Source organism: Pithys albifrons, chromosome 9, assembly GCF_047495875.1.
Source record: "Pithys albifrons albifrons isolate INPA30051 chromosome 9, PitAlb_v1, whole genome shotgun sequence".
NCBI classification, from domain to species: Eukaryota; Metazoa; Chordata; class Aves; order Passeriformes; family Thamnophilidae; genus Pithys; species Pithys albifrons.
Window position 1 is genome coordinate 4121874 of NC_092466.1, and position 18524 is coordinate 4140397.

Sequence of the window (18524 nt, forward strand, 5' to 3'; positions counted from 1 at the left end):
GAACACATATTGCCTTTCCTTACACAGAATCATGGAATGGTTTGAGCTGGAAGGGATTTTAAAGATCATCTCATTCCAACGCCTGCTATGGGCAGGGGCACCTTCCACTAGACAAGGTTGCTCAGAGCCCTGTCCAAACTGGCCTTGGACACTTCAACTGATGGGGAAATGCAGGAAAAAAACTCCACAGGAATACTGCAAAGAGAAAAAATAGGCAGCACCTGAAGAGAGGATAGAAGGATCTTTGTTCCCTTCCCACCGAGAGCTGGAGCTGGCTACAAAGACCAGGCACTTCTCACCTGCAAAGCAAGTGGAAGGAGAGTGTTCCAACTGACTCCTCCTGATTTTTGGCCTGTGTCTGCCTTGCTCCCATCTGCAGTCCCAGTTCCCACGGCCTCCGAGCGGTGACAGTGAAGATAACCAGAGCAGCCCACAGATGAACTCCCAAGTATTTAGATTACTAAACTGCACCTCCATAAATCCATCCTATCCCATGCCGTAGGAAAGGGCTCGGGGCGTTAAATAAACAGACAATAAATCTCAGAGGATTTGGTAAAATTAGGATTGTCGTTACTTTTCCATCCCAAGAAGACTAATCTTGGTTATAATTATCCAAGCTACATCCAGGCTTTTCAATAGCTCTCACACTGATAAATGAAGCATTCACACTCACAAATGCCTCTCCTTCCCCTGATGGATGCAATGTGTTCCATATGGATGGAGAAACCTTTTCTTTTTTTTTTTTCCCTTTTACACTTGCTAAGCTATTTCCAGGCACCCAGAGCACCAGCAGGTGTAAATCAGCAGAGCTCTGCCCATTTACTCCACTGCTTAGAGCAGATGAGAATTCAGTCCCTTTATTTCTAACCTTACAATCACAGATTGCACATAGGTGATGGTCCCATAAATGAGTGAGGCAAGAAAAAACCCCACCAGCCAAACACAAAAGATGGTAATTGCACAAATCACTTTGGGCAGGCAATGCAGTGCCTGCCAGCCCCTGGAAAAAGCCAGTTTAATTAGGCTGATTTAAATGCAGACAGGTTTTTTTTTAATTCCTTTTCCTTTCAACTGTGGTCTTTGTACCCACTTTGTACGAACAGGAGCTGCCCTCCATGTCCTCAGCCAAAGTATGTCCTTCCACCTCATGACCAGGACAAAGGGAAGAGCCACCTCAGCAGAGCTTCTGTGAGCCCCCCAAAGGAGACCAGCACCTCTGAGACCTGGTGGAGGGAGACAGAGATGCTTTTGAGATGAGAAAGGTCAGTGCTGCCCCACAGAGGAGCAGATTCTCCCTCTGCCCTGCCATGCCGTTCCTCTGTGATGCCCAGGCTTTCCTGAGGGCACTGGGATTTTCCAGTGCCTGGCCAGGGCCAGCTGGGAGCCCATCTGCAGCAGGGCTGAGCCCACACAGTGCCCCCCGTGGCGGTCACAAGTGGCATTCCCAACATATGTTTACTCGAGTCCTTTCAAACTGAGCATGTGAGCACCCAGCCCTGTGGCCACTGTCAGCCTTAACCTCCTGCCCCTGTGTGCACAGGGAAGGCAGAGCTCTGCTCCAGAAATAAACGCATGAATGTTTGTATTTAGCTACCACAAAGAGATGGTAGAAAAATCCACGTGGAAACCGGTGAGTTCCCCCACATACAAGACCGTGTTGTCTGCTTGGTGTGATGGGGAGACAAGGACTCGGTGGGAAGGTGATGTGGGTGTGTCATTAAGCCCTGCTGCTCAGAGTGAATGCAAATACGGCTCAATTCACGCTCCGACTGTCCTTTAATATGTAGTATTTTTATCTAAATGGTATTTGACAGCTTGTGCTACGTGCAGCAGTGCTGGCCAGCACCGTGTGTCTGCCAGCGCCTCTGGCCACCATCTCACAGCCCCTGAGCCCACTCCCTCCTCCCAAGTAAGCCCCATCTCCAAATCTGTTTTAACAAACCCCAGGACAGATATCTAGGGACGTGTTTTCAAAGAAACCCAGCTCCAAAAGCTTTCTGTGCATAAAAACACAGCTTTGTACAAAACTACTGTATCATGAAGCTCAGGGGCTGTTGAGAACAGAGTGATCAGTCATGCCAAAAACTGCAGGAAGGGACTTTTCAAAGCAAAAGTCCATTTGCTTTGGTAAAAGGCAACTCCCCACCTCTCTACATAGTTTAAAGATGACAAGGAAGTCGAGTGTTTGCTAGAACATCTCAACCAGCAAGGAAAAATAAAGTGCTCTGTCTGCAAGAATAAGAGCTGGCTCCTCTGGTGTGTGCTCACTCTCATGTCTGTCAGCTCCACTAATTCTCCGTGGAATGATGGGGCTGTGCTGGAGCAGCTGGCCAACAGCAGGACTGGCATTCACCACTGCAGTACACCAGATTTATTCCAGCTGCTCAGGTTCAGGTCCCTGCTGTTCACACCGTTAGTTCTCTTAGGCTGTACCTAATAAAAACTATCAGGGATCAAAAGGTAAGAAGATTCACAGTTTAGTTGCAAATAGAAATTTGTCTCTCAGTCAGAGAGGCTTCAAGCTTTCACATAAAAAATAGGCAAACTATGGAAAAACTGTTCAAGCTCCTTTCTGGGGCATATATTTAACCCTGACATGGGAAGTAAATTCCTGACCCTGCCTGGGCCATCATCTGCCTTCCATGGGCTCAGCCAATGCCAATGAAACATCTTTGCAACCGCAGCCATGTCATTTCCAAGCAGACAACTAGAAATATCCTCGTGCTTAGTCAGACAAATCCTACCCAAAGGCTGATGAAGTGAGAGGCAGCTCGCCTGTGCCTGCTGCTGTGGTAACTGCCTATAAACCAGCCTGTCTGTAGGAAAAGTTTCACTATTGTGATGATCTAAGGGCATTAAAACCCCAAGAGGGAACGGCTGGCATGCCTGAACCCTGTTCTCAGTCTCTAACCAAATAAATGGGTCTCCTATCAGACGTCTACATTGATATGGTAAAACTCCTTCCCTCTTTTCATTATCAGAGTTCGTTAAAAATGCCCAGCATTATGCATGAAATCAGCTCTTGACACAGTGTTTACACAGCAGCAGCAGATTTTTCAGCTTCACTGGGGATTCAGAGACCAAACAGTGCCCACAGTTGTGCTTCGGGCATCTTTGCTATAACAGCATTATAAATACGTAATGAGAATTTAAAAGGCAGAAGGAAAACAGATAATGGAGACATCCCATATCACACCAAGCTTTGATCCTCTGAAAAGAGCTACAAATTTCAGCATGCACTCATCCACAGCAAGGGAAAGGGGCCCTCGTTAGAGGATGAGCACAGGACTCTCCTGGCAGCATCCAAAGGGGAAAGGCACCAAATTTCAGAGGAAAACCACTACCACATTTCATACACAGTACCACTTTTAAAGAAGACAAAGCAGTTTAGCACAGACATATGAGGAACTGTGTTCAAGCAGTTTGGAAGTAGAACAATAGCAAGGTCATCCATGCCACAAGAGCACAGATTTGGAGCAAATCCCTGAAAGTTAGCCTGGGAAAAGCTGCTTTCAAATCAGAGAGTTGAAATCAAGGGAGGTCATTTAGCACCTGGCCATCTCAGATGCTTCCACAGCCACCTTGAGCAGTGTCCACACACCTGGAAGTCTAAATCAAGCAGATTCAAAGCACAGCTGTGACTAATAACCCCAGATAGCACTGGGTGGGCTCATGGTCAAAACTTTGCAGCTCAATAACTTTAGACACACTTAAAAGGAAAGAAAAGTGTCATCTTTATGGGACAGACTCTGCCTGAACAGGACCTTTTTTCCATTTATCATTTCCCCTCCAGTTATACACAAACAACACTCCAAAACTCTTTTCCAACATGCAGCTCCAATCTTTTTCCTCCCTCTTTAGGTCCTTCCTTCCCCATTCCCTCTTTCCCCACATTCATGGCCACAGCAAATGTGCCACTTGATTATCTGCTGACACATGCATTTAGCACTTCTCCACGCAAAGCAACGAATTTGGAAGCTTTTCCAACTTCCCCTCTGGATGATGTCACCCTGGGCAGGCGCCAAGATGGGTTACAAGTGAAAATCCTTCACTTCAGGGTCAGACATCCTCCTATTTTTAGGCTTGGTTTCAGTGTCGTGCAGCCAACAGCCGAGCTGAGCAGTTCACTTTATTCCACAGCAAATGCCTGCCAGGCTTTGGTCCAGGCTGGGCTTTGGGGCTGGTGAAGGGGCTCTACAGCACAGGAGCCCCTTCTATAAAGGCAGCTGCTTTGCTCCCCATGGTGCTCCAGCAGCTCACAGTGAGATGAAAACCACTTCAAGCTCTCACCCTTCAAAAGCTGCAATTGTAAACCCAAACCCAAAGGGTGTTGTGCAGCCCACAGCCTGTGAGCTCTCACCCAGCTCTGACAGCTTCATCATCCAGCCATGCCTCCCCAAATTCTCCTTTGTGGTAAAATCATAGAGTCATAAAATTGTTTGCATCAGAAAAAGCCTGTAAGACAAACATGTCCAACCATTAACTCAGCACTGCCAAGCCCACCATTAAACCCTGTCCCCCAAGTGCCACATCGATGTATCTTCTAAATCCCTCCAGGGATGGTGACAACCCTTTCAGTGAAGAATTTTCCCCCAATACCCAATTTAAACCTACTCTGGACATAACTTGAGGACATCTCCTCTTGTCTTATTGCTTGTTACATGAGAGAAGAGGCTGATCCCTACCTTGCCACAATCTTCTGGCAGAGAGGGAGAAGGTCCCCCCTGAGCCTCCTTTTCTCCAGGCTGAGCCCCTCCAACTCCCTCAGCTGCTCCTCATCAGACTCATCACATTAATTTCCCTAATTGCAACACCCTGATCAGCCAATGCCTGTGTTGTGCTTTGGCCATTGAAGGCAGTGATGTGTTGCTGTGGGTAGAGATGGTTCACACCAATCCCAGCCTGGGCAGCTTCTCCAGGGCACATGGAGATCCATCTGGTTCTCTTTAGGGATGAGATGACTTACACCTGCAAGTGCAGAGGTAACCTGGGAACATTCCAACCTCAGCTGCTGTTGGAAACAGGACAGCCCTTGTCTCTGCAGGAACACAGCCACTGTCTGCAGCACCAGAGCCTCCTGCATGCCATGGCCAGGTTTCCACCCAGGGACAGGTTCTGGAATTCTGCTTATAAGCAGACTGACAGTGGTTACAGTGGATTGGGAGTGAGGGGAAGCTGGAAGGACAAATCTGACACCCTCTCCTCCCCTTACAACTCAGGGGACACTCAGGGAACAATGGGGATTGGAAAAGTAGTGGGAGCTGCAACATCAAAGCACACACTGGCATAAGTAACATGCAAGCAACACTACCAAGATCACCTTCCAAAATGATGGAGTGAGTCCCTTAAGGCATCACAAAGATTATATCCAATGGGAATGAGCCTATGGATCAGGAGCACCAGACCCAGGTGATCATGTGGGGCCATTTTAGACTCAGAGCACAGTTCAGTAGGACACTGCTTTTGAGATGAGATGCAGACCCATATGAGGTGCAGCAGCAGTGGCCCTCTGGGGCTTCCCATGGCTCTGAGACTCAACCCTGCTTTTAGGGAGGCTGATGGCTCCAGTTTAAAGACTTGACAGGATGCAGACCCCATGCAGCAGCCCCAGCCCCTCGTGCTGAATGAGCTCATGTCCCTGCAGCCCGTGAGCACACAGGGAGAGGTGTCACCATACACGCTGCTGACAGTGACTGAAAACCACAGACAAGTGAGAATCGTAATCACTGGGGGCAAAGTGTGAACATGAGTCACATCCCACGCCAGCTGTGGGCTGTCTGCACCCAGCCAAGAGCATGGGCAGTGCTGGCACTGGCAGGGGAGCCCTTTCCCAAACCCCTTCTCTCACATTACACTTGTACTCCTGCACTCACGTACGGACACATCAGAGTTTTGCAGTGTTTGCAGAAGACCTAAAGCTGGCACTGCTGGCTGCTTTATTTTTAACTCTGGGCAAGACACATCATGCGTCCCAAAAGGGATGAAAACCAGCCAGCAGCCCCAGCCCAGCAGAAGCAGAACCAGCCAGCAGCCCCAGCAGGCTGGCAGCCCCACTCCCGTATCCCAACAAACACCTCTGTCCATCACCTCTCCCATACATCCCAACAGACACCTGTGTCCATCATCTCTCCCATACATCCCAAGACACCTGTGTCCATCACCTCTCCAATACATCCCAACAGACACCTGTGTCCATCACCTCTCCCATACATCCCAAGACACCTGTGGCCATCACCTCTCCCACACATCCCAACAGACACCTGTGGCCATCACCTCTCCCACACATCCCAACAGACACCTGTGGCTATCACCTCTCCCATACATCCCAAAACACCTGTGGCCATCACCTCTGTGGCTGCTGGAATCAGAGAGTCATACAACGGTGTGGGTTGGAAGGGACCTTAAATATCATCAAGTTCCTGATCCCTGCCATGGGCTGGGATACCTTCCACTAGGACCAGTCCAAACTGACTGTGAACATTTCCAGGGATGGAGGGGAGCCACTCTGGGTTTGTCGGTTACACCCACTTGTATAGAAAAAATAAATGTCATCAGCTGAGCCTGCGGGAACCCTCCAGCATCTGTGTGCCACACGGCATGGATGAATGATGAATATCCCGCTGGTTTGTGCTTGTGTGCCAGCACAAGGTGCTGCTTCAGCATCGTGGCTCCTGAGCATGTTTAGAGTGCAAGAAAGAGCCCAAGTCAGAAGATTAAATTTCAGATACCGAACCATTTGCTTCAAGGGAGTTACATCAGCAGCTGACTCGGCCTCTCATTTGCTTCCCTCTCCCTTTGAAAACAATGCTCTGCCTTGGTTTTATCAATCAGAACAGTCTCCCCTCCTGCCACACTCCCTGAGATGCTGAGAGGACTCCATGCACCAAGTGAGCCTGGAGGATACTCAGCTACAAGAAAAAGATATGCAGAGAAGAGGAACCTGCTCTTTAAAAAAAAAAGGAAATCTCTAGTGAAACCACAATTGTGCAGCTGTCCCAGCTGTGCCCTTTCTGCAGCACATTTCAACACACTCATTTGCATTTTTACGGAAATAAAGTGGCTTGCTATTGGTATGGTGTTCTTCAATGCTGTCAGATCTTGGACAAGCTGATACAGCTCAGCATTCTGCATGGGACAAGTGCTGAAAATGCTGCTTCACTGTGGAATTTTCCCCCCCAGACTTAGGCAGGCATAGAGGAAAGGCCTCTAAGGATAAAAATAAGCAATAAAAATAAGATGGCTCCCCATGCCATCTCCTAGACTGTGCCGCTCAGGTCACGGATGTCTGTGGGAACAGCGGGTGCTCTGCAGATGAACACATGCTGTGGAAATGCTGGAAAGCCCCTGAGATGCCTCCTTTCAGGCACTCCTGCCACCACCATCTCAGCTCAGGAATTCTGTATCTGCAGGGAGGAGGGAAATGCACTTTGGACAAGCAGCTGCCAAGGGCTCTGCTGTTCCTCAGGCCGATGCAGGAGCACACGTGGCCATGGCGGGTGGGGGATGGCTGCCAGCCCAGGCTGAAAGAGCACGTACTACCAAGACACTGAGGCACCAGAGCAAAAGGGAATGAAAGCAAAATGGCCATCAGATTTGGATGCTGCCAGAAAGGGTCTGGAAAGGATTCAATCCCATACATCAAGACCAGCTGAGCCACGTGCCCTCTCAGGTCCCACTGCCTCTGGCTTCAGGTAGCAGGTGCCACCTCCTCCTCTCCTCCTCTTTCAGCTCCATATCAGCTTCAGAAGAGGAGAAATGGAAACCTGAGCTGTTTCTGCTGCTGCATGAGCTGGGTGGATGTGAAGCAAGAGGGGAAGCAAAACTGCAGCCCAGGCTGACGTGATCACTACCATCTTGATTTGCAGAATGCACACTGCTCCCCTTCCTACGTGCTGGAGATGAGACAGCTGATTAGAGTAGGATGGCTATGGAAAAGTCAGTCATTAGACAGGCAGAGAGCAGAATTGCCAACCCTGCTGAGTGATGCTGCTTTTCCTCACTGACCTGATCCATTCCTCCCCTATTTATCCTACTCTTATTGCAGACTGATCTCTTTTCTGATATCCAGACTGTTTTTATTCAGAACAGCACATGAGCACACACACAGAACCCAGCATGGCTACAGCCTGAGCACACTCTGCTTCCTCGAGGTTTATTATGGTACCAACAAATAAATTTATCTGCTAAGAAAGAAACCCCCAAACTCACATTTCTCTTTTAGACAGAAGATCATTAATTTTATGCATGAGCTATAAGGTAGCAGAAATCCCTATTCCCCTTTGCTCCTTTTGGGTGTATTTTAGCTCAGGTATAACTTGAATTTAGACTAGACTGGATAAAACAAACTAGTTGAAAAGGGTCTACAATGATCATCCAGTCCAACTGGTATTTCTAATATCAAACAGTGACTTTACTGTAAGGTAAACACTTGGCTATGTTCAATTAAGGAAACAGAAATACTCAAGACACATAAAAAATGATTCTTTTAGAGTCAGAGGGTAAAATTTTCTGTTTCCTGAGTTCAACACTTAGAGTTCAAGAATAAGTGCAGTAAGTATTCCCAATGCAATGTGTTGTGTTGAGCCCTGCACTGAATAGTGAATGGTTGGATTACCAAAGAATCCTTGAATGGTTTGGGTTGAAAGGGATCTTAAAGACCATCCAGTTCCAACACTCCTCCCCTGGGCAGGGACACCTCCCACCAGCCCAGGTTGCTCCAAGCCCTGTCCAGCCTGGCCTTGGACACTCCAGGGATGGGGCAGCCACAGCTTCTCTGGGCAACCATGCTACAACAGCAAGAATTTAAACCTTCTCATGGGCCACTCATTCCTAAAGCACCAGATACTAAAACTATTTTCTGTGGCTGGAGACTGGAACGTAGTGGGAAAATGTAAGGCTGTGGTCAGAGGAGCACGTGTTTGCTAAGGCACTGCAGTGTTTACTCTGAACTTCCCCTACAAAGCTGATGCAAAGATTATGGTAACCAAATTGATAAACAAGTGTGAAGATCCACACATGGAGAAAGCAAACCATGATTTGAATATGCAATAAATGCTGATGAGGCCGTGCCCTGGGACTGCCTGCCATCAGCTACCCTGCTCAAATGAACACCGACTTGCTGACACTGGGTTTTAATAAGCATTGCTTAAGACATTAACCAACACGAATTAGAACATAACTTTTCACAGTGTAAATATGGCCTGCAAGTCTTTCCATTTAATACTTGAAACAGGCTTAATTAGCAGGCTATGAGGCCATAAGAATGCCTCTGGTTGTGTCTCAGCACAAAGGGAGTGTCTCTGGCTGCTCGTTCTCATTACACACTGCTGGTGTGATCCATGGAGACCCAGGAGATGGGAAAGAACTAATAAAATTGTTCATCTTGGTGTGGTTAGTAATGCAGGGAGCAAGAAAAGGAGGGTGGAGGGATGCTGCTTCTCTTCAGAGCAGTAAGAGGTGACTTTCTCTTTGCAAAAGTTGTCACAAGTTTCATTTACTTACACAGTGACAGCAGTGAATTTACCTATGGGTGGAAATCTGGGGGTTTTAAGAATACTTTTATAACCTCATTTAAGAGGTTTTGATAACAACCCAACCTGTTTTTCTCAATCCTTTATCAGTTGATGATGGCAGCCTAAAAGACTTTTCCTCTGTCCCAGCTTTTGCCATGATCACATCTGAGCTTCTCTACGGGTAAAACAATTTCCTATAAACTTATACAAATTCTGAATGTTTTCTTCAATCAGACAAGAAGAACAGATCACAAGCCACCTCATTAAGGAAGCTGGGATAATCATTCTCAGAGGACAATTAAAAAGCAGGGATACATGAAGAAACATGACCCAGTTCTCCTAGAGAACAGTGGCAGAGCTGGAGGGAGGTGACAACTCTCACAGGTCTTGATCATTTATTTCATCCTTCATCCCTGGGGTATCCTTCATGTCTGTCACAAGGCAGCTCAGGGATGTTGATACTGATGTCACTATCAGCCATGGCCATGAGATAAATCTCTAATCAAAGGAAGACAACTCCCAGTGGGAAATCAGAGGGGCTGAACCCACAGTGCCAGATTCTGAATGACTTCAGAGCTCACAGGTGAGCAGGGGCAGTGGGCACCACTGCCATGAATATTCCTCGTTACCACTGCAAGTTCTTTACCTACAAATCAAGACCTGTAAACAACAAGGAGAAGGGGGTAAGTCATTCTTCCCCCCTGCCAAGAACCACGGGCAATATGACACCCTGACACACCTGAAAGGTGTACCTGGTGTTACAGGGAGACAGTTGGAAAAGCCTCAAAGTCATTTTTCTCTGCTCGAACTTGCAGGCTGCAAAGAGGATATTACACAGCATTGCAGAATCAATAGCTATTGTGGGAATCATTGGTTTGATGTCAAGGCCAATTAGCTGCAAGTGGAATTAGCACATACCCTGTGCGGGAAGACAAGAACATGTTCTTCCCTAGATGGGAAAGATGTTGGCTATGAAGGGCCTCCATGCAGGTGTGCACAGAACCTTGGAAATAAGCATCACATTTCCCAATGCTGACAAACCTCACAACAGCTTCTTCCCTGAGCACACAGAAGCCTGCAGCAATGGCCTGGTCTGTCCTGCACATGGGACAAACTGAGAGAGGACAAACCTGCAGACCAGGCCAACCCTCTGCATTTGGATTTTACACCTAAGAAAGGCTACACTTGCCCAACCCAACCACTCACCCCACGTCAGAGAACTGTGATGGCTGAGGTCACCTCAACACACCCTTTTATCCCTACAGCTTCCCACTACTGCCCTGACTTGTGCCAACAGAAGTTTTATTCCATGGTGCAGCTGGGATTCATGGCATTTCTTGGACTAAAATCTCTGTGCTATGTCTGCTTCTGCTACTGAGAAAGGGTTCAACGCTTCAGACCAAGTCATGCTGGAGGATTAAGAGCTTCAGAGGAGAAAAGTATAGGTGCATGAATGAGAAACAGGCAAAGTTTGTCACCTAAAAGGAAATCAGATGCCCAAATCTTATTAAACTTTAAAGATGAAAAGAAGCAAGAGAAAGGAGCCAACTTTCAGGACCTCCATGCAAGGTGGTATAAAACTGAATGGTTTTGCAGCAGCTTAACCAACATTTTGAATCTCACCCTCGGAGCAGCCAACAGTGAGGAAGACTTTGCAGAGGTGAGGAGAATGAGAGCCCAGGGAGGAGGCAGCCCTGGGGCTACAGCAGCTCTCTGTGCACATCCCTTCGGGTTCCCCTCTGGACTGTGACTCGCCTGCAGAACCAACCACCCCACCCTGCACTCACAAAACCAGTTCCTCAGTTCAGCAGGGAGCTGGCACCCAGTGCCAGTCACAGAGCAGCAGGGCACAAACACACTATGGAGGAAGGCTCCAGCCACTGCAGGCTGCAGTCAGCTTCCCATTCCTGGCTGGAAGCTGCTCACCCTGCAGCAGACCCAGCCACCCCATCTACTGCCACAATCTCTGCAGCAGCAGCTCAACCCATTTTTTCCATAAAATGATTTTGTGGCCTATTAAAGCAGGCAAGATTCTCCAGATTGCTCTGCAGCCTCGGGTTGAATGTGGTCGTTGAAGCCCCTTTGAAATACTATAGTACCTTAAACAACACATGTCCCCTTTTGTGCTGTGGTGCATAACCTGGGTTGGCACTGGGGAGGCAGCAGACCTCAAAAATCATGGAACTATAGAATCACAGAGTATCCTGAGTTGGAAGGGACCCACAAGGATCATTGGGTCCAACCCCTGGCCCTGCACAGACACCCCAACAATCCCGCCCTGTCCACGAGAGTGTTGTCCAAACACTCCTGGAGCTCTGGCAGCCTTGGGGCCATGTCCACTGCCCTGGGGAGCCTGGTCAGTGCCCACCACCCTCTGGGGGAAGAACCTTTATCTAAACTGTTCATATAATCTACACTGACCACTGAATTAAGGAGAGATGCCCCAAAGAACACTTGTGCATGGGAGGTGATGGTGTCTGCCAGCCAGGGACAGCATTGGGGTGAGGGTGGAGTGGGACAACAGGATCCCTTGGACCTACAGGGCAACACGCAAAATGCCTTCACTGGGATAACTTGAGCAAATAATGCAATTTCCACATATCCAGCAGTATGCTGTGAAACGAGCCTGCAACATTTCCTGAGGTAACTCCTTTGTTATTTGTTTGTTATTTTTTATTTTATTCTCAAATCAGCTCTGCACTCATTTTGCTGAAGTGAGGCACCATTGTTGGTGTGAAAATGGAAAAAAGTGCTCAAGGTTGTAGAAACAGAGACAACCCAGCTGGGGTGATCACCTGTGTCCTGAGCTGTGAGATTCTCATGGCAGGGGTTGGAACCAGATGATCTTTAAGGTCCCTTCCAACCCAAACCATCCTGTGGTTCCATGATTCTGTGACTGAAACCTGTGGCAACCCCACTGCACCTCTGCAGCTCCAGTAAAACCCTGTCACCACTGAGCTTGACAGCTTTGGAAAAGCAGCCCCAGGCTGTGGCTGACAGTGAAGTGCATGAACCAAGGATGCCATCCAGAGGTGCTCGGGTGCAGCACACAGCTCTGTGTCAGCAAGGACTAAAGGCAGACACAGGGCCCATGCAAAATCTTAGATACCAGACCTTAAACTAAACCCACCATCAAATAATTACATTTTCTGCTATTTTTAATTTATCTTCCCCATCGCTTGTTTTTTTCTGTCTCTCTCACTATTCACTGTGTGTTTGGATTTTCTAAGATGCTAAGTAAGTCATTCTTAAATGACTTAAATAGATACACCTCTGACCTCTCCTGGCAGAGAAGAGTTACTTCATTTTCCTCACAATTACAGCAGGCCTGGCACCAAATGGGAAATGGAGACACTCATCTGTATTTCACTGCTGTGCAATAGTACACGAGTCCAGATAACACCAAGAGCACACTGAAACAGGAAACAAACCAGTGGAAAACAATCTACAAGAGCTGGTGACTCCCTTACAGCTGTGAAATCATGACTCAAACTTGATGCAAGAAAATGTTTTTCCAGTATATGATTATATATATTTATGTTTGTGTACACACAGTTTATGGCAGCTGCCTGAACAGTTTGGATGCAGCATCATCTGTGGCACATTTTAGGATGGGCAAATATGGCCCAGGAGAGATTTGGTCAGGACCAAAGGTGTAATTTACCTCCTTCACTGGCACGTGTATCTATGTGACATTGTGATGTGAATTCACAAAGTGAATTATTATCAGAATAAAATCAACCACTGAATCCTTATTTTCTCCTTTAGGAAATTAATGAGATTAGAATCAGAGAATCATGGAATGTCCTGGGTTGGAAGGGACCTACATGGATCATTGAGTCCAACTCCTGGGAATACACAGATTACAGACAGATAATGCCAACAGCACAAACTACACACCTCTTTAACCTTAGAGATTTTTCAAGCTTTATTGAGATAAGTAACTGATTTTGAGATGTACTGTCTTAAAATTAGAGAAAATATGATACACCGTATCTGTTTTTTTTTCCTCAGAAAAAAAAGGCCATCACTTACTGGTCCATTAGAATCAAGGTATTGGGTATTATTTTATCACCTTACAGAAACTAAATAGGAAAATTGAGAAACATTCTCCTGAAAACTAAGCAAATAACTTTTCAGGATAGCTTATGGCAAGCACAACTTCCATGTGCTGTATCCCTCCCCAAAGGAGCATCCTTCTTTTACAGTCTCAGCATTTGAAAAGGAAGGAAAACTGTAAAAATATAAATGACATCAGAAGACAGATGGTGTGGCTGAACCCCAGTACAAGGAGGCATGATCATGGTTAAGAGGAGACGGTTAAGAGGAGATTTTGAGTGTTGTGGGAACCAAATGTGAAATGTAGAGACTGATCTGCACCACATTTGGAGTCACCTTGAGCAGATCTCAACCCAAACCCAACCTGAGCACCTGATGATGCCTTCACTTCCCCCCAGTCAGCCCTGGGCCATGGCCTGTTTATAGGGGCAGTCCAGTTCCCCACCAGCAGCTGTAGGAGGTAAGTCTTGTGAAAGCACAGAATCAGAGACATCTGCACAGAGAAGGGTTTGAAGAGCCATTTGGAAGAGATGAGGATCCTGCTCTCTGGTAAGGCAAGAGGTGGAGAAGCAGCTCTTGTGTTTCAGACACCTCAGAGCTGAATATAGAAGGGCAGACATATGGAGTCCTTCATAAAGCTGTGAGAGATGACCCACAGAGATTGCTGAGTTGACAGTCTAATTTTATAATCCTAACCCTGCTACCGAGTTTCAGACACACCTTATCTCAAGTGCACAACACTATCATGCAGCAGGCAGGAAGAAAATAAACTAAACCCAGGAAACACAGAGGTTCTATGCACTGTGATGAAAAAAATCCAGCAGTAATTTAGCAGAAAACATTTCTCTGAAAGATCAAAGACATCATGCCTTCTCCTTCCTGCCACTTCCACACACACCGTGTTTTCCCAAGTGAAAATGTCACCATCCACCCAATGCTGCACAAGGAGGTGCTTGTGCAGACAACAAATACAAGTCCACATTGACACCAAAGGGAAAAGAGGTGGAAAAGGCATGGAAAAAATCTGCTCTTGTGCATGTGCAGGGTGTGCACTGACCTGTACTTCCCTGTCCTCACTTGCAGCGCTCTCATCCCGCACTGCTGGGCTCCCCCAACATCATTCACGATGTCATCGCCGATCATGATGGCCTGTCAGAGCAAGGAAATACAGGAAAACTGCTGTGAATTCCATTTCTGCCACACATCACACTCCCCTGACATAACAAACAGCCTGGCTTGATGTTTAATACCACCATCAGACAAATTAAACAAGATAATATTGTCATCGGATTGATTAAAAGTCATCCTGCCTTGGACATATTTCATGCTGTAGCTCCTCCAGCAATGTACTAGTGCAGCACAGCTTGTAATCAATCACAAAAATCAAAGGGATTTGGCACACAGTTCACAGAAAACAGTGAATTTTCTGAAGTTAGGCCTCTTCTGTTCCTAACAATTCATTTCTGTTATAGAATCATAGAATCAATTGGGTTGGAAAAGACCTCCAAGATCATCGAATCCAACCCTTGGTCCAACTCCAGTCCATTTATCAGATCATGGCACTCAGCACCACATCCAATCTGCGTTTAAAAATCTCTAGGGATGGGGAATCCACCCCCTCTCTGGGCAGCCCATTCCAATGCCTGATTACTCTCTCTGTAAAGAATTTTTTTCTGATCTCCAACTTCAGTTTCCCCTGGCAGAGCTTGAGCCCATCGTGCCCCCTTGTCCTATTGCTGAGTGCCTGGGAGAAGAGACCAATCCCCACCTGGCCAGAACTTCCCTTCAGGTAGTTCTAGACAGTGCTGAGGTCACCTCTGAGCCTCCTCTTCTCCAGGCTAAACACCCCCAGCTCCCTCAGCCTCTCCCCACAGCACTTGTGCTCCAGTCCCTTCTCCAGCCTCGTTGCTCTTCTCTGGCCCCGCTCCAGCCCCTCAATCTCTTTCCTCAACTGAGGGGCCCAGAACTGAACACAACACTCAAGGTGTGGCCTCCCCAACGCAGAGTCCAGGGGAAGGGTCACTGCCCTGGGCCTGCTGGCCACGCTATTTTTGATACAGGACAGGATCCCATTGGCCTTCTTGGCCACCTGGGCACACTGTTGGCTCATGTTGAGCTTCCTGTCAATTAGTACTCCAAGGTCCCTTTCTGCCTGGCTGCTCTCCAGCCACTCTGTGCCCAGCCTGGAGCGCTGCAGGGGGTTGTTGTGATCGAAGTGCAGGACCCGGCACTTGGCCTTATTGAACTTCATCCCATGCAAGCAGTTTAAATTGAGCTTAACTTCTTAAAACTGGTATTCTACAGGCTAGTCAAAAGCTTAAGCTTGGGATCACTGAGAGCTGGACCCCAACCCATTCTTGAATTGACATAGAAATGTGTGAAATCCTTGTAAAATGGAATTTATTCATTTTTGCACATTATGACATGATATGTACAGGCCTGGCATGGTTTGTGTTACCATCAGCTTAAGTCTGTGCAAATACTAATTAACTTCATTGAGTAAATTACCAAAAAATGGTAACTGGTTGTGCTAAGACTTGTCTGTCTGATGAAAACACACAACATGCACAGAGCACCTTCCTGCCTCTGTTAAAGATATTTATTAAATCAAAGTGTATCAACCAAGGATTCTTTTTCATTGACAACCCTGTCTACAAAATTTCAAGTGCTTATTATCATCTTGCATTAAAAATTACTACATTGTTTTTATTCTTCAGATTTAAAGTGGTTGGGGGGTGTCATTTCATAGTTTAAACAAAAACCAGTATATACATAAAAGAGTAACCTTCCATTAATAGATAAAAAAATCAGCTTTACTCCTTCCAAAGGTGTTCTGGATTACTCTGAAGAGAACAGAGGCATCACCTAAAACTGGGGAAACACAGCAGCCTTAGAATTATGTCACCTGGTTTATCAACCTGATTTTACAGTGTGATTTTGCACCTTTTGTATCAGTTGAATTTTCTCTAAAATACATTAATTAGTTGCACCTTTAACCATTTGACTTCCATCTTGTTAAATCACCCTCCTGCTTCATAAATGCAACTTCTCACCTTTCACAACCTCGGCACCTTCTCAATCCAGACATTCCTGCCTGAATTTCCATCCCTTTCATGTACTTTGGATTATTTTCATACCTGCACATCAGATACACAGAGTCACTTTGCAAAGTGTTTCTTGTTTTACCAAAGAAATTGCTCGGGGTGGTTGGAGCTTTCCCTGCCCCTGGTGTGGGTTTAGGGAGTTAACGGGATGCTGGAAGGGACTGGCATTGCCTGGAGCAGCACCAGGGCACTCTGCTGGGCACACACAGAGCCAGCCCAGCCTTTTTCCATCTGTGGAGAGCTGAGAAACAGCCCCTTGTCAGAAAGGTCATGGGAATGTGGTGCACATGGCAGAACCAGGGATCTGTGGGAATGCTGAGCTCTTTCATACAGTTGGCTGCAGCTTTATGGTCAGAAACACAGAAGTCTGTGCTGCAGGTGCCATTCCAGTCACCAGTTCTGCTTAATACAAAATCCTCCTCCTCCTTTGCCTTCACATGAAAGCACCTCTTTTTTCACAGAGCATACAAGAGCCAGTTCATGTGTCACCCACTCCATGAGCTGTCTGCTGGGCAGGACTAAACCACAAATATTGAGGAAGGCTAAAAATCCTAAAGCTTCAGATATATTTTTATTAATTATCTAATTGCAACAGGATCTTCTCCCACTTACTGCACAGCATGTAAAGGAAATCTCAGGGCATACACAAATTTTCTGGGAGCATTTAGAAACCAAACCGATCTATGAACAGGTGGATCTGTGACAGCTTCATGATAAAAACTAAATCCTCCCTTGAGGAACACATCAGCTGTGGTGTGCAAGATGATAAATAGTAGTTACCAGCCCAGTCTATCTTCCATGTTGTTCTTGAACAGTGTTCACATGAGAGATGGTGACCACCCCTCAGGGGATGGGATGGAATAGGAGGAGCTCTCAAGTCAAGGCTCACATGTCTGGTACCACTGAAGTGGTTTATTTTGGAAGAGTTTATATATGCCCACCCTTACCTCCTTCTGCCTGAAAGAGTCACCACTGTGGAGGTGCTTTGAGAAGTCCTTTAAGGAACAGAGAGACATGAGGACTTGTGACAAAGGGATTGGAGCTGGGGAAAATGCAGGGAAGGAGCAGCAGCAGGCCTTGGGACAGGCAGCTCTGCCTTTCCAGCTCTCTGCTCACAAACCCCCTCAAAGGCAAACAATGCAGGGCTCAACCTTGTCCATCCTTTTGTTCTTGGACCATTTTCCTTATCTGCTCTGCTTATGGAAACGTGTGCTCCTAAAAATGTGCCTTCTCCTTTAGACAGTTCACCTTTCCTTATCACTCCCCAAAAAAAGCAATCCAGCATGAAATGTGGAGAAAATGATGGGTTAAATTTAAGTAATTAGTAAATAAATCATGTATGCATGGATAAGGAAAAGACAATAATCCCACTCATAGAGAGCTGCACAGGACAGGGCAGCAATGCTCCAACCAACCACCATTACCAGCTTCTCCCAAGCTGCTCCAAGATATGTAATCACTGCCTTTAACAGTCTATAATCCTCTCTTCTTACAAAATTCCTTCCAACACCTCCTTGAGGGGGAAAGGAAACAGATCTGCCCTCCACCCACTGCATGCCCTTGCTCAGACCAAACCTTGACGTTCAGGATGAGATTTCTGAACTAAAGACAATTTCAGTCCTGTGTTCTCATAACACTAAAAACAATTTTCCTCTTGCAAGGCAAAAGGGCAGAGCAGGGCAGCCCACTGAGCACTCTCTGACTTGCCAGGGCTGTATTTTACCCCACCCAAAGAAGTTTCCCTGCAAGACTGTGGCAGCTCTGTGAGTGCAGCTGCAGCTGAGCAGCGATGCCTGTCCAGGCCAGCTTGTGGCACACGCATACAAAAATGTACTCCAGCCCCCTGGGA

At 46.8% G+C, this 18524-nt stretch overlaps 1 protein-coding gene across 1 annotated transcript in view; it reads right to left on the reverse strand.

The window, feature by feature from the left end:
- Positions 1-18524, reverse strand: part of LHPP (phospholysine phosphohistidine inorganic pyrophosphate phosphatase) — an 83635-nt gene that overhangs the window by 42773 nt on the left and 22338 nt on the right. Inside the window, exon 6 of the mRNA XM_071563557.1 lies at positions 14629-14720. Within this exon, the coding sequence (XP_071419658.1) occupies positions 14629-14720 (92 nt within the window). The remainder of the gene's footprint in view (positions 1-14628; positions 14721-18524) is intronic.